The 16,585-nt window shown below is 37.9% G+C and overlaps 1 protein-coding gene across 2 annotated transcripts in view; it reads right to left on the reverse strand.

Annotated features, from left to right (window-relative positions):
• Positions 1 to 5,242: 5,242 nt before the first annotated feature.
• LOC126260891 (seipin) overlaps positions 5,243 to 16,585 on the reverse strand; it is a 48,979-nt gene continuing 37,636 nt past the window's right edge. The window contains exons 4-5 of one of the 2 annotated variants that reach the window (XM_049958338.1): positions 9,061 to 9,349; positions 5,243 to 6,503 (exon numbers count right to left, since the gene is read on the reverse strand). In XM_049958338.1, the coding sequence (XP_049814295.1) occupies positions 6,349 to 6,503; positions 9,061 to 9,349 (444 nt within the window). In that variant the 3' untranslated portion in view covers positions 5,243 to 6,348. The remainder of the gene's footprint in view (positions 6,504 to 9,060; positions 9,350 to 16,585) is intronic. The other variant, XM_049958337.1, reaches the window with a different exon arrangement.

Below are 16,585 nucleotides of genomic sequence, written 5' to 3' on the forward strand. Positions count from 1 at the left end.
AATTTTACTGGCCACCCAATTCTGCTGTGACAGTTTCAGAGTCAAAGAAAGTCTGCAGTCGATAGCATGTAAATGCCCACATCATCCAATACTAGTTGGAGGTGACTTTAACCCCATGAGTAAAGACCAGGGTGTCTATGGATTCATTGCAGGGGGTACAGACAGACAGTCATGTGAAATACTTTTCAACACATTTTCTGAAAATTGTCTTGAGCTGCTAGTTTGGCAGCCCACATGCAATGGAAATATCTTAGACCTTGTACCTACAAAAATGGGGATTAGCGATCACGATGTCATTATAGCAACTATGATTACAAAAGTTAATAAATCAGTCAAGAAGGCTAGGAGAGAGTTTCTGCTAGGTAAAGCATACAAGCAGTTATCAGCATCTCACTTAGACAGTGAATTGGCACCACTTAGTTCCAGTAAGATGGATGTAGAAGTATTTGGGTGAAGTTTAAGCACATTGTAAATTGCGGTCTGGAGAGCTATGTGCTTAGTAAGTGGATAAAGGATGGAAAAGATCCACCATGGTTTAATAATGAAATTCAGTGGATGCTGAGGAAGCAGAGGCTGTTGCACTCTTGGTTCATAAGGGAATGCACAAATGATGACAGGCGAAGCCTACTACAGATTCATGCATCTGTGAAAAGATCCACGCACGAAGCATACATCTACTACCACCGTCACACCTTAGCAAAAGATCCAGCAGACAACCTGAGAAAATTCTGGTCTTACGTAAAATTGCTAAGAGGGTCTAAGGCTTCCATTCAGTTCCTTGTTGACCAGTCTGCTGTGGCAGTTGAAGATAGCAAAGCAAAAGCCAAAGTTTTAAATTTCACATTCATGAAATTGTTCACGCGTGAGAATCATAAAAACACATCATCATTTGACCATCAGACAGACTCCCATATAGATTACAAGCTAATAAGCATACCTGGCAAAAGGAAACAACTGAAAGATTTGAAAGCAAATAAATCGCCAAGTGCATATGGAATCCCAGTTTGATTTTACAAAGAGTACTCTACGGCATTGCCCTCTTACCTAGCTTGCATTTATCATGAATCTCTCATCCAGCAAAAAGCCCCAAGCGAATGGAAAAAAGTGCAGGTTACTCCAGTATATAAGAAAGGTAAAAGAACAGACCCACAAAATTACAGACCAATATCCCTAACTTCTGTTTGGTACAGAATCCTTGAACATATTCTTAGTTCAAATATAATAAACTTTCTTGAGACTCTGAAGCTTATGTCTACGAATCAGCATGGTTTTAGAAAGCACTGCCCATGTAGAACTCAGCTTGCCCTTTTCTCAAACGATATATTGAGAACTATAGATGAAGGGCAACAGGCAGATTCCATATTTCCAGATTTCCAGAAAGCATTTGACATGGCACCCCACTGTAGGCTGTTAACGAAGGTAGGAGTATATGGAATAAGTTCACAGATATGTGAGTGGCTCGAAGACTTCTAAAATAATACAACCCAAATTGCTGTCCTTGACAGGAGTGCCCCACAGAAGTGTGACAAGACAGCTGTTGCTCTTTGTATACATAAACGATCTGACGGAAAGGATGGGCAGCAATCTTGGGCTGTTTGCAGATGATGCCATGGTGTATGCTAAGGAATCAAGGTTGTGTGGCTGTAGGAAGATACAAGACAACTTCAACACAATTTCCAGTTGGTATGATGAATGGCAGCTAGCCCTAAATGTGGAAAAAAGTAAGTTAATTTGGATGAGAAGGAATATCAAACCTGTAATACAGTGCTACTAGTGTCCTGCTTGACACAACCAAGTCGTTTAAATATCTTGGTGTTACATTGCAAAGCAATGTGAGGTGGAACGAGCACGTGAAAACTGTGGTAGGGAAGACAAATGGTGGACTTTAGTTTATAGAGAAAATTATAGGAAAAAGTGGTTCACCTGTAAAAGAGACCACATATAGGATTCTGGTGCGACCTATTCTTGAGTACTGCTCAAGTGTTTGGGATCTGTATCAGGTCGGATTGAAGAAAGACATCGAAGCAATTCTTAAGCAGGCTGTTAGATTTGTTACTGGTGGGTTTGAACAACACACAGTTGTTTTGGAGATACTTTGGGAACTCAAGTGGGTGTCCCTGGAGGGAAGGTGACATTCATTGTGAGAAACAGGAGAAAACTTAGAGAACTTGCATTAAAAGCTGACTGCTGAATGAATTTACTGCTGCCAACATATGTTGCATGTAAGTATCACGAAGGTAAGGTACGAGAAATTAGGGCTCATACTGAGGCAAATAGACAGTTGCTTTTCTGTTGCTCTATTTATGAGCGGATCAGGAATGGATCTGTTTAGCTACCTCCTTATTAGTTACATGATCTACCCATCTAAACTTCAGCATTCTTCTGCAGCACCACATTTCAAAAGCTTCTATTCTCTTCTTGTCCAAACTGTTTATCCTCCATCTTTCACTTCCATACATGGTTACACTCCATGCAAATACTTTCAGAAGAGACTTCCTGACACTTAAACGTATATTCAGTGTTAAATTTCTCTTCTTCAGAAACGCTTTTCTTGCCATTGCCAGTCTGCATTTTATTCCTGTCTACTTCAGCCACCATCAGTTATTTTGCTGCCCAAGTACCAAAACTCATCTACTACTTTAAGTGTCTTATTTCCTAATCTAATTCCCTCAGCATCCCATGATATAAATCAACTACATTCCGTTATCATTGTTTTACTTTGTTGATGTTTGCCTTATATGCTCCTTTCAAGACTCTTGTCCATTCTATTTAGCTGGTCCTTTGCTGTATGACAGAATTACAATGTCATTGGCAAACCTCTAAGTATACATATATCAAATAATCTAGAAGTAATTCCCATAATTGTCAGATTGTGGACAGATTAGCACTAGTCTAATTTTTTTTAGTATACTTTACGGAAGTTGCCAGCAGTGGTTGCTTCTGCCTGTTAATAAGCAACTTTACTCATTCCATGTTCCTGAAGGCATTCCCTCGAAGTGAGATTTAGGGAACACAATGAATGAATGAGTGAATGAATGAATTTCAGTGAAAACTATTCATAAATACTGAATCTGTGATGAAAGCACAATTGCATAGCCTAATTGGTTAAGGTGACTGCTCGCAATAATAGGCACATCACATTTCGATCCTTGGTCTGGCACAAATTTTCAATTACCATGACATACTTTCTATGTTGGTAACAGGCAACACCTGGTGGGCAGGAAAAGGGGCCATAGATATTCAAAACAGAGAATTCTTACATCAATCTCTGTGGAAACCTGTTCCATTATATTCCGTAGTGCTTTCCTGTGAACCTACATCTAAATATAAACTTTGCAAACAACCGTGAAGTGCATGGCAAAGAGTACTTAGATTCCCCCTCATGCTGGGGTTTCTTCCCACTCCAATCACCTGTGGCGTGCAGGCAGAAAGACTATTAAAATACGTCTGTTCGTCCTCTAATTACTCTTATCTTGCCTTTGCAGTCCTACAGAAGCAATACGTAGTGGACTGAAGTAATTTCTAAATTCTTCACTTAATTCTTTGTACGTACGCCTTTGCTGGATAATTTTCATCTGTCTTCAAGTTTGAGTTTTTCAGCAGTCCCATGATGATCTCTCATGACTGAGACAAAGCTGTGACCAGCTGGAGTATGTTCAATATCCTTGTTTATCCCTAGCTAGTATGGCTCTCATCTACTTGAGAAATATTCCAAGATGAGATGCACAAGTCATTTGTGGGCACACTCCTTCATAAATTGATAGCACTTTCTCAGTGTCCTGCCCTAGAAACAAACTCTGCCATCTGCTTTACCTAAAACTGATTTAACACATCTCTCGATGCTAGTTTACCATGTGCAAACCTCTTCATCTCTGTATAAGTCCTGAAATGCACATTCATTTGAGCCTGCGAACTGTATTCAAGCCTTGGTCTCATTCATCAATTTGTACCCTCCACAGCTCCCTCGATTATCAAACTGATAATTCCCTGATGCCTCATGACATGTCCTATGTGATATTCCGCTGTTTCTTTATCACTAACTGGTGAGGTAAAGTCTCCTCAGGAGCTACAATTTTCTATTATCCAATTTTGCTGTCCTTGTTATTTTTCTTCACACTCACCAATATCTCCTGATCGAACTTCACATCTTGAAGTTCTGCAGTTATTACTGGAAGTTAAGAGTACAGCCCAACACCCACATTTTTTAAATAATTATGGTGCTTCTCATAAACAATGTGTCATGTATTGTACTCCCATTTATAATGACCCTATGTACAAAATTGGTTCATTATTTAGGACATTACAGATACATTAATATGGACTATGTCCAAAGTGGTCTGCTTTAGTTAACAAATACCAACTGAATATACAGATAGCAGTTTTTCTCTAATCCCTGTGATGTCAATGGGATTGTCACAACCGTTCCTCTTCCGTGTCTTGCATTGTATCACCAAGGCAGGATGCAATGAAATGGCATAAACCATCCATCCAGCAGATACCATAAACAGAGTAACATTTCTATCAATATCCAGGATTGCAGATATGCTGTGTCCATTCATTCCAAAATACATGCGCATAAATAAGAGATACATCAGAATAGCAGGCTGTCAATTTTGAGTTTCAGCTAACTTACTGTATTTAATGCTATACGAGCTCCACTGATTTTAGAACTGCTTCAAACTCTGACTTATTTGTGAATGCTTTGGCAGTTGATCATTAGAATTTTAATCAGTTAATCTGTAGGGGACATTTCTTTGAATCTTAAACTGATGCAATGAGGTCTTGTACAGCTATTGTCGCCTAGGTTGGATGGAGCATCACCTAAGCTAATAAATTCTGATGTGTACTCCACACAGTCAGACCTGTTCCATCATCTTTCTTATTCATTCCAAAGCACAACAAATTCATCTCCAACAGGACGTTGAACTATAAGTGTCTCGCATTTATTCTGAGAGTGATTTATGAAGTGTGATCAACACTGAATGGACAAAATGTCCTACGCAAGAGATAAGACACACATCTGTTATTCCAAATAGTGGACATTGTTGTTTACATTAATGAAAGATGAGTTATCAGTCATAATCTACAACTACATTAATAAAAAATTTAACACTGTGAACAGCTACATGTGCAGAGCGTACACAACATCTTTCTTTATTATTATTATATTTATTGAAAACTTTTTATAAAATAAGATATCATACAACAGCAACTTCTTTACAGTGTACTACATAAAATATGGTTAATGGCCAAAAAAAAGTTGTCTCTATCAACACAGGCCCTCTTTAAAATGAAACAAGACTGAAGAAACACTAAATATGAATTAAACTAATGTCTTTAGAATGCATTCTAAAATTTTTGGTTAACAATGTTATACACTGTTTTACACACAGCCTCAAAATTATTAAAACAGATAACTGTGTAGTCAACACAAACTAATTCTAAGTGTATATCAATACAATAAAGCCTTTGACAGCATAAAATGCAATGAAAGATCAATAAAATCTCTTTCACAGTAACCAGTGTAATACTAAGCAGTCTAAGGTAAAATCATAAAAGTCCTGCTGCATAAATATCAAAGTCAGCAGACAAAGAATGTAAAAAATAATTCTCAAAATCTTTAATGTTGGTAGTACAAACAATTCAGCAACACCTAGAAGGAACAACAGTAAAATACAGGTACATACTTTCAATAGTAGATGTTTCACAAAATGAGTAACATATCAAAAATGATTGCCATGATCCCTGTATAGAGGTGCACTTTATTTCTACAACTAGGAAATGAACATTTCCATTGACTATTATTGTGGTCTTCTGGTATATGGAATTATTGTAACTTTATGCAGTAAAATAATTGTTGTAACTATTTAAAATTACTCAATGTTATGTTTGCAAAGACTGAAAAAATATGAATATTGATATTATTATTCTTGCTTGATATAAAAGGTGTTTGGTAACATTTTACATTTTTCATAATGTGAATTCTATGTTAAATTCTGCTAGTATCACTGCTTATCAGTCTTTGTAAAGCCATTTCTTTCATAAAGGATGTGGACTTTGTATGTATATGAATGAATCATAGCTACATACAGCAAGAATCCAAATCACAATATTATATCTTCAGGACAGTAATATCAAGAGGAACTTTTGACAGAATGTCAAGGTATGAGCAGTACATACACACTTAAATAATCAACAGTGGAATGGGAATGATTTCAGACTTCTCTTAACAGGCAAGAAAATAATAAAAAATCTTATTTAGAAATTAATAACATTTGTACCAACATTTGTACCTTACACACAGTGAATGCAACCATAATTCTTTGCACTTTAAGGCAATAAAATTAATCAGCTTCTTATAACTTCAACACTAGATGTACGAATCAGATCAAAACTTTCAGCTTCAGAAACCTCTGACTGCTCTCTACTCTCCAATGGCACTACATCAGATTCAGATTGCTTTCCATTGTCACCCATCAGGCTTGAGTCATCTTGTGAGATGTCTGAAGCAAAAACAATACAAATGTCAATAATATCTATTGATACAGCACTGTATAAAATTTTCATTCAACAGATCTTCTGGTATTAAAAATAAAAGCATATGTCTATCCTCTCTTTGTCTGTGTCATATTTAGACTCAAAATTCTGTAAAAATGAAAGCAAAGCTATTAAAAAGTTAATTTATTTTTTGGTATCTGAAGTGAAAGCCATTAAAAATGTGCAGAATATCATCTAGATCATTTACAATGTCTTTAATAGTGTTATACTAATTAGAAGTGGTGGTCACTCATTCACACAAGGGAAAAGTCAGTTTCAGACCATTAATCATTTACCTTGAAGGACATATTTAGAGAATTTTAAATAAAATTAAGAAGACACAGGTGGATCTGAAATGCGAGGAATTCCAGTAGACTTCTGCTGCAGTATCACCAAAGTAAAATGTATTTTTAGACTGATCTGTGCAATATTTGCGCAGCCTCTATAAACAGTCCAAAACGTAATTTTGAATAAAAACTGATCTTAAGAATCCTTTCACTGCTGAGTTCATGCCAGCAGTGCACTTGCTGTGTGTTGAGAAGTGCACCTCGTGCCATTCCTGGCTGTGCTCACCATTTCTGTTGCACATAGCAGCACACCTTCCATGCTAAATTATCATAGTAGTTGTTTCTGTTTGTTTGTTTACTGACGCTAACAAAACAGTGAAATGAAGGAAAATGTTACATTTCATCATTTCTTTTGGGTATGGTCAATAATGGTTGAAAAGTGCCTTCCCCATTTTCACAAGGAATCTTCCGCTCCCTTTCAGTAGTCTCTCAATTTTGTTCTTTCTTGGCGAATCTTCCATAGAATTTCATGAATAAAAGTGAAATGGAGCTCCGACATGATACATTTTCCCCATATGGAATTGATAAATAATTTAGTACACATGTATAGTGAGTGAAAAAAGTGATTTTCAGGGTTTTTGTTTAATACACTCAGTATCATTTCACACTTGTATACTGCTTCAGTTAAGTGATCATAATCCGACATACATTTTGGTTTCAGTTTCTCAAGACTGCTTCGGTCGTATATTTTTCTTATTTATGATATTTCAGCTGTACAATATATGACAACATACACACTTCTCTTCCGAAATGCCACTACATTGTTGTTATAATATTCACTGCGCTAATTTCATGTTCTCCTCTCTGTAACACGCATTCGAATCTTGGCTTTTTCTTTTATATATAAACACACTGGACCAATTACATTAGTTCCCTTTTCATACATTAGTTCCCTTTTCAAGCAAATACTGCAACAGACCTGGACCTGTGTACCAATTTCCAATGTATAACTTGTGCCATCTTCCCAAATACGACTACAGAAGTTTTATTACTATATCACCCAATTTTTCCTAAATAACCTAGTCTAGTAACTATATCAGTCATTCCAGCTGTCTAAGCTAAACATATAGTAGATGACCAGGATCATAGTAACACAGAACAAATGTTTATATTCCAAAATACCTTATTTTTGATGGAACATACTGCTTGAAAGCAGGCACCCACCGGACAGGAGAACGCTTTTATAAATACATATATTTCAAAGTGGCATGTGAACAGATCTAACGTTCCTTTTACATACCCAGCAACAGAACTTGTCTGAAACAATTTGTTCCCTTGATAAGGAATATTGTTGTCATAAAAATGTAGCATATGGAACAACAATAAATATCTCAAGACCTTATATGACCAAAAATTGGAGTATGGAGAAGAGAATCTCTTGACCAGTATTATAAAAGTTTGTCTCCTCCATTCCAGGCAGAAGCTGAGTTGCTGAAAAGAAACAATAGGCATTTCCTTGACTGACAACATTCTGCCTGACATATTTATGATACACTGGTGCCTCTTCCATAGTCTGCGAAAATAAATCATACTTAAACATTTACATGATATTGCAACAAATGTACAAATCACATCCTAATTTGATGAAGCTGAGTATCACAGGATATAGCTCCTTTTACTGTAGCTGAAAATGATCAATAGACCAGAGGAAACTCTGTTGTCATCCTCTTCATCACTGCAATTAGTTTCACTCCTGTACAGTGAGCATGGGAAATGTGACATTATCAGCCATGAGATGCTGAAATGCCAAGAACAACAACAGACACAGCATCCTCATCCAATGACAAAGGAAAAAGTACATTCACCTTCATTGTCACTGTTATAAACTAACCTTTCAACTCCTGCATTTGACACTCAATGCTTGCACATCCTCAAACTACTTCCTAACACGACCATGCACTACAATCTTGTCAAAGAAATGAGCAATATTAATACATAGTTATTAGTATGACCAACAACTACATAATTCACTGTAAGGCAAGTCACGTATTCATGGTGAACTAAAAGTTAAAATGTTGAAACATATACATCCGACATTCACACTCCTACCAATATTGACTCCTGCCATGTATATATATCATTAACACATAGTCTGCACAAGTTAGAGATGAACATACATGTTGTAAGAAGTTAGAAGGTTAAAGAAGAGAAGAAATATTTTCATGACTTCACATACCTCCGGTGAACTGCGAACTAGCTTTGCTGCCATTGCTGGAATTTCTACGTAGAAGTTCTGCCTCAAATTCGGACATATTATCTGATCTGACAACACGAAGCCATGACAAGACACAAATTATCATGATGAAAAACATGTTTGAGCTTATCCCAATAATGGCAGATAGTACTGGCCAGTTGTACATCAGGTACCGCAGTCCCGTGAAGCGAGCATTTATGTTCAAAGTTGCTGAGTACAGTTCTATATGGCGAGTCTGGAGTTCCACAAATATGTCTGTGACAGGGTGTACCTGGCAAATATTAAATACAAAAATGAAGTTGCATTAAACATGTAATAGTAGTCAGGCAATACAATATGCCAGTTTCTTGCATTTTTCTAATTTTGCAATATTTTACAAATATTTACACAGTATCTAGGTTTTAAAGCTTGTTTAATCCCAGTAGATTTTTCCCACCAAAGTGCAGGCTAATTGTACAGACATGTTACACTTCCCTGTAAACAACAGTTTGCACCAACACTTGCCTGCAAAACAAAATTAACTTTCACATGATGTGTCAGTGCCAATTTATGACAGCCTCTGGACATTACAAAAGTCAGGACATGGTTCTTAATAGGTTGTGTGATTGCCATGGATGGCAGTACACACCCTGCAACTTGCTCCCGGCTGGCTGCAAGGTTGGTAAGAAGTAGGGCATTCTGTTCCTCCACTAGCATGGCTGACAACTGCTGCATGGTCAGTGGTGCATGTGGACAAGCTCCAATACATCTTCCCAACATGCCCCACACATGCTCAATGAGATTTAAGCTGAGAGAAAAGGCAGGACAGTCCATTTGCTGAATATCCTCTCGTTCCAAAAGCTCCTCCATCTGTACTGTTCAAAACAGTCTCACGCTGTCATTCATCAAAATGAAGTAAGGGCTGAATGTACCTCTAAATAAGATGCACACAGTGATGGAGTACGATGTCACAATAACGATGACCATTAAGTGTTCCATATTCCTAGATTTCGAGGTCAGTATGCCAATGTAACATTATGCCTCTCTACACCATAATGATCATGTTTGACAATGTTCCTGGCTGCATTACCTCTCACCATATGAGGGAACATCCAGCACTGTCGAACGTTATCATTTCAGAGCTCAAGCTTAATTTTACATGGACATATTGACTTCCAAATTTCAGTGTTGCATTCAATCCCGACTTCATTTTTATGGGTGACAGTGCATGACAGCATGGAACAGAGCAGGTGGAGCAGCTCTAGGAATGAGAGAATTTTCTGCAAATGGACTAGCCTGCCCATTCTCCCAGTTTAAATCATATCAAGCATGTGTGGGATGTGGTGGGGAAATGTAATGCAGGATGCTCACTTGCACCAACAGCAATCCAGCGGTTGTCAACTACACTGGAGGTGAGATGGAATGGAATGTCCTGCCACAACAATTCCTTAGCAACCTTGTGGCCAGAATGGGAGCATCATGTTGCGGAGCACACACTGTGGTCCATGGTGATCACACACCCTATTTAGAACCTTATGACACCTCTACCAATGTCCAGGAGACCGTCATAAATTACAGTGACTTTGGTGTAATTATAGTCTTTGAATAAAAATGTCTCCTGTTCATCTCACTGGGTATTTTTTTTAGTTCCTTCTGTACTATAGTGCAGTAGTTCTGTATAGTCCAAGTTTCCTCGAGCTATGTTACTTGGCAGTGACAATCAGGCATAAGTTAATTTCTTCCATAAGTTTTGTACACCAGTGTACGTGTAGCAATAATTTTTTGTTGTTATTCATTTTATGATAGCATAGAAATATCAAAATATGAAACATACATACAAGACTTTTTAATATTGCAAACAAAAATTGATTTATTTTCTATTTCACCACATATTATGCAGCACATTAAGCTTTGGAGTTCGGGATGTGTACCAAACTGCCATCAGTTAACTCTGGTAGCATCAATATGAACACAACACAATACATTTGAAATGCCAAATCTATGCGATACAATTCTCTTGCCACAGGTAAATAAATTTATAAATTACTCTAGGTGCAGTCATTTCATCCATTTCAGCATCCTGTGTAGGATAAATGAGCACCAGTTCAATAGTTCAATTAAATTGATTACCACTAATTTCATGATGTTAAAATGTAGTAGTGAGTCTAATTTGTTCTGAAAAGTAGTTCTGTCGTATTATTCATAAAATTTTGGAAATGTAATTGAGCATCCTACTGAAAGGTATTTTGCCCATTTCTGTTCCCTATAGCCCACAGCTTTTGTGAGCTGAGACAAAATGTCAACCAGATAACAGAACAGATAATCAGCACATTCCCAACCTCCTACTCCATGCAGTGTCTGGGTTTATTCACCATTCCACCACACTGTCTGAGCTGCCAAGTAACTTCCAATTGTTTCTACATCTTGCAGGTATCTATTCAAAATATATATATATCACAAAACCAAAAGCTATTCTTTCTCAAATACTGATGCAGCAAAAGTAGCAGCTTTTTTGTGTTTGATGTAAAATATCTTGTGATTATCTTTGGATAATTCTTGGTTTCCATCCATTGAAAAAATTGCTAAACTTCTTCAATTTTTTTTTTTTTTTTTTTTTTTTTTTTTTTTTTTTTTTTTTTTTTTGCAACACACTGGAGAGATGGGAAATATGCTGACGATCTGTCTTGCCAACTGCCTAACATTTTAGTATCTCAACAGGCTCAACCAAACATGAAGTACAATTACCTTTAGCAAAAACATACTAGAGAATTCTTTCATTACTCAGTTGTGGCACCAGTCTATCAACACTTGTGACTTTTTCCTGGGCACTATGCCTAGTTCCTTACTAACATCTGCAAAAATACATTATCTTACTCTCATGTACTCTTTGGACCAATGTATTGCTATATCAATCTTTTCTACATAGTTATTTGTAAATGACAAGATAGTTTAAAGTCTGTGCACTGTCAAGAGTGGTATGACAATACAGATATGAGTGAATTGTGCATTGATAGGTAACTGTCACAAAAGTATTTAACTTTTGTCAGGTCCTAAAACATTATTCAGTCACATTAATGTGATCACTTGTCAAAAGCCTGAATAATTGCCTTTTGAAGCACAGACTGCTGTGAGATGTGCTGGAACAGTGTCACTGAGGTTCTGGAAGGCACCAACAAGGATGTGGAGGCATGTCTACTCCAGTGCCTTGACAGGCTGCACAAACCAAAGAAACAGCGCAGAGTTTTCTTGTTTTGGAAAGCAAATAAAAGTGTCATTAGTGAATATCTTCATAGTCAGCTCCAAGCATTTACCGCGGAACACAAAGATATTGAGCATCTTTGGTCAGAATTTAAAGGTATTGTCCACCATGTGCTAGAGAAGTATGTGCCTAGCAAAAATACAGGGGAGGGAAAGAATCCACCTCGGTACAACAAACATATTAGGAAGTTGCTGAGAAAGTAGAGAATTTTGCACAGTCATTTTAAACATAGTCACTGCCCTGCTGACAAACAGAAATTATGCTAAATGAAAGCAACTGTCAGAAGGATAATGAGAGATTCTTTTAACGAATTTGAAATTCTAAAAATAACCCCAAAAAATTTTGGTCGTGCATAAAATCTATGAATGCTACAAATAATTCAATACCTTCTCTTGCTGACAGTAGGGTAATGTAACTGACGATGATAAACAGAAGGCCGAAACTCTAAAACTAGCTTTCAAAAACTCATTTGCGGTAGAGGACTGCAGCACCATTCCCCCTTTCAATAATCGAACAAATGCAAGGATGGCTGACATAGTGTCTAATGTATCTGAGATTGTAAAACAGTTACGATCCTTAGACGCCAGGAAGGCATCTGGCCCAGATGGTATCCCTGTAAGATTTTATGTTGACTATGCTACAAATATAGCACCATTCTTATCCATCATCTATCAGAGATCATTGGAACAGCGGAAAGTTCCATGGGACTGGAAGAAGGCCCAGGTCATAGCGATCTATAAAAGGGCAGAAAATCGGATGCACATAGTTACCCGCCAATTTCACTGACATCAATTTGTTGTAGAATCATGGAACATATTTTGTGTTCAGACATAATGACCTTTCTAGACTCAGAGCAGGTCATCTGCAGAAATCAGCATCGATTTAGGAAACGGTGGTCATGCGAGACACAGCTGGCCCTCTTTGTGCATGATATACAACAGGCTCTAGATACTGGCTCCCAGGTTGATGCCATATTTCTCGACCTTCGAAAGGCGTTCGACTCAGTTCCGTACTGTCGCTCGACCCAAAAAGTGCGCACTTACAGTCTATCCGATGACATATGTGGTTGGATAGAAAGTTTTCTAACAGACAGAGAGCAGTATGTCATCCTCAATGGGGTGACTTCAACAGAAACAAGCATAACATCAGGTGTGCCCCAGGGCAGCATAATAGGTCCGCTGCTTTTTACGATTTAAAAAATGATCTGGTTGATGGTATTGACAATGGCATTAGACCGTTTGCTGATGATGCTGTAGTCTACAGGAAAGTAGTATCACATAAAAGTTGTGAACAAATCAATGAGGATTTGCAAAAAATAAATGCATGGTGTAATGAATGGCAGTTATCTCCCAGTATTATTAAGTGTAACCTACTGTGTAAACGAGGCAAAAATCCCCATTAATGTACAAGTAAAAAATAAATGCCCAGTCTTTGGAAGCGGTAACATCTGTCAAGTATCTGGGTGTGACTATTCAAAATGATCTCAAATGGAATGATCAGATTACACAAGTAACGGGTAAGGCAAACTCTAGATTGTGGTTTATTGGTAGAATCCTGAAGCGATGCAGTCCTTCAACAAAGAAAGTAGTTTACAATACGTTAGTTTGTCCAGTCTTAGAGTATTTTCTATCTGTATGGGACCCTTACCAGTTGGGTCTGATTCGAGAGATTGAGAAGGTCCAAAGAAGAGCGGCAAGACTCGTGACTGGTACATTTAGCCATCGCGAGAGTATTACAAATCTCATAGAAAGTTTGAAGTGGGCCACACTTGCAGATAGACGGCGCACTAAACAAAAGGGGCTGCTCACTAAATTCCGAAATCCAATCTTCACCAAGGATGTAGAGTATATGTTATTACCACCAACTTTCAAATCGCGCAATGATCACCATTCAAAGATAAGGGAAATTAGAGCTCGTACTGAGGCGTTCAGACAGTCGTTTTTCCTTCGCACGATCCGCAAGTGGAACAGAGGGGGGGAAATATGACTTTGGCGCGAATTTTGCCCTCCACCACACACTGTTTGGTGGCTAGTGGAGTATATATGTATATGTAGATGTAGAAGGTTTCTTGGTTGAGGATCAAGGGTGGGAACAGCCTGATCGAGGCGGTCCCACAGATTCTTAATTGGATTTCAATCCAGGGCATTTGTTGGCCAGGGGAGTATGGTAAACTCATCCTGATGTCTTCATACCATGCAAATACACTGTGAAATGTGGGACATGTTACATTTACCTCTTGGTAGATACCATTGTGCTGAGAAAAAACAAACCACATTTTGAAATGGACATGGTCCTCAGGGATAGATGCACACTTGGGTTGATCTACTGTGCTAGGGAAAACAATGAAAACATTCCACAGCCCATAACGCTCCCTCCTCTGGCCTGGACACTTCTGATAATTGTTGTTTTCAGATGTTTCACTCCACACATGCCAACTGCCATCTGTCAAATGGAGCATAAAACATGATTCACCTGAAAAAGCCACCTATCACCCTCAGTGAACAGCCAGTTGCAGTATTTGCATGCAAATTCCAGTCTTCGTCACTGATTAACAGCAATCAGTATGGGTGCATGAATCAGGTCCCTGCTGTGGAAGCCCATACACAGCAACGTTTGCTAAGCAGTCACTGAGCAGATACCATTGGTACCCCCTTCATTCATATGTGTGATCAGTTTCTCAACTGTTGCACATCTATTCCTCTATACTCATCCAAGGAGTTATTGTACACCTCTGTCATCTGTGGCCCACGTTTGCCTGGTGCCAGTTTTGGATACCGCCATTTTGCCACACATGGAATATTTTAACCATGGTGCATGCAAACAGTTTATAAACCTAGCCATTTTAAAATGCTTCCACCCTTGGCCAAAAAGCCAATGATAGTGGCCTTTTGGACATTTCCCACATCCGTCCTAACACGCTTTACATACCCTCCACTGCTAGTGCTGCCACTTGTTGCCTGTGAGTGGTAATTGCACGTTGAAACATAGATGGTGGTCACATTAATGTGACTGGACCATGTATTTTCAAATAATGGGGTGAAGTAGAAATCCTTTATATATCTTTAATAGGCCATAAAACCTTCAATGGTCATTCAACTCTTAGGCTCCTTACCAAATGATCATGTTACTGGCAGAACCCTGAGATACTTAGTCAAACATCTGGCTTCCCTTTTGAGCCATTTGCTGAAAATGAGAAAACAACATTTGCTATCTGGAAGATTTCATACATCGACTCAAGCATTTATGCCGCAAAACAACTGACCTATTAGTGATTTTTATTTAGTCTCTCCTTTGTTGTAAGTTCATTTGTTGGATTCACTGACACACACAAAAGTAAGCTGGAAAAGGACTTAAACATCTATTCAAACATGTGCTCCATCTTGATCAATGGTTTATTCAATAACCAATATACTGAACAATCTGAGGGTGTTGCTGTGGGTAGCTTCAGTGTCCCATAACTTGCCCTGTTATTGAAGACTTTGAGAATAAAGCATTTTGACCAGTGGTTCTTTAAGACACGTGCTTTAGCAGATATACTAATAATATCTTTGTGATATGACCACATGAGCAAATACCACTTAGATCACTTTTAGAACATCTAAACTCACTCCATCCTGGCATTTTTTCTTTAAACTATGAAAGTGAAAAAAATAGACAACCTTCTGTTTTGAATATCATGGTTCATATAAAAGAAGATACCACTTTGGGGTCACAGTGTGTCTCATGGATCAAAAGATACAGACCAATGTTTATGAGCTTTTAACTTTCATAACCCATCTCAATGTATTACGGATATTCATTTATGGAGCATGAGTTATCTCAGATCTTAAGACTTTGTCAGCAGAACTTAGCCATCAGTGTTCTGTATTTGTTCAGAATTCGTATTTTGGAAAGGCCATCTACCACAATTTATAACCTGCATGCATTAATCATCATGATAAGACACAGATACAAAGAACTCCTGCATTATGTTCACAATGTCTCCCTTAGGATCAGTTGGAGTTTCAAGCAAACCTAAATTAAATATGCCACTGTCCTCTTGGGTAAGTGCACATAATGATTTCTACAAAAGATGAACTTAGTCTTAGGAATCCAGGAATACACAAGACCTTTTATCACTGTGGGAACTCACACATCTGTCAGACATGTCACACTGTAGAAGGCAAATGTGATGAACATAGACGTCACAAATGATTAGGTCAGCCAGAAAAATCTACTGTTACCAACAATTGTTTAGACATGGGCTATGGCACGAACTATGGAAAGACC

This window comes from Schistocerca nitens, chromosome 5 (genome assembly GCF_023898315.1).
Source record: "Schistocerca nitens isolate TAMUIC-IGC-003100 chromosome 5, iqSchNite1.1, whole genome shotgun sequence".
In the NCBI taxonomy this organism is placed as follows: domain Eukaryota; kingdom Metazoa; phylum Arthropoda; class Insecta; order Orthoptera; family Acrididae; genus Schistocerca; species Schistocerca nitens.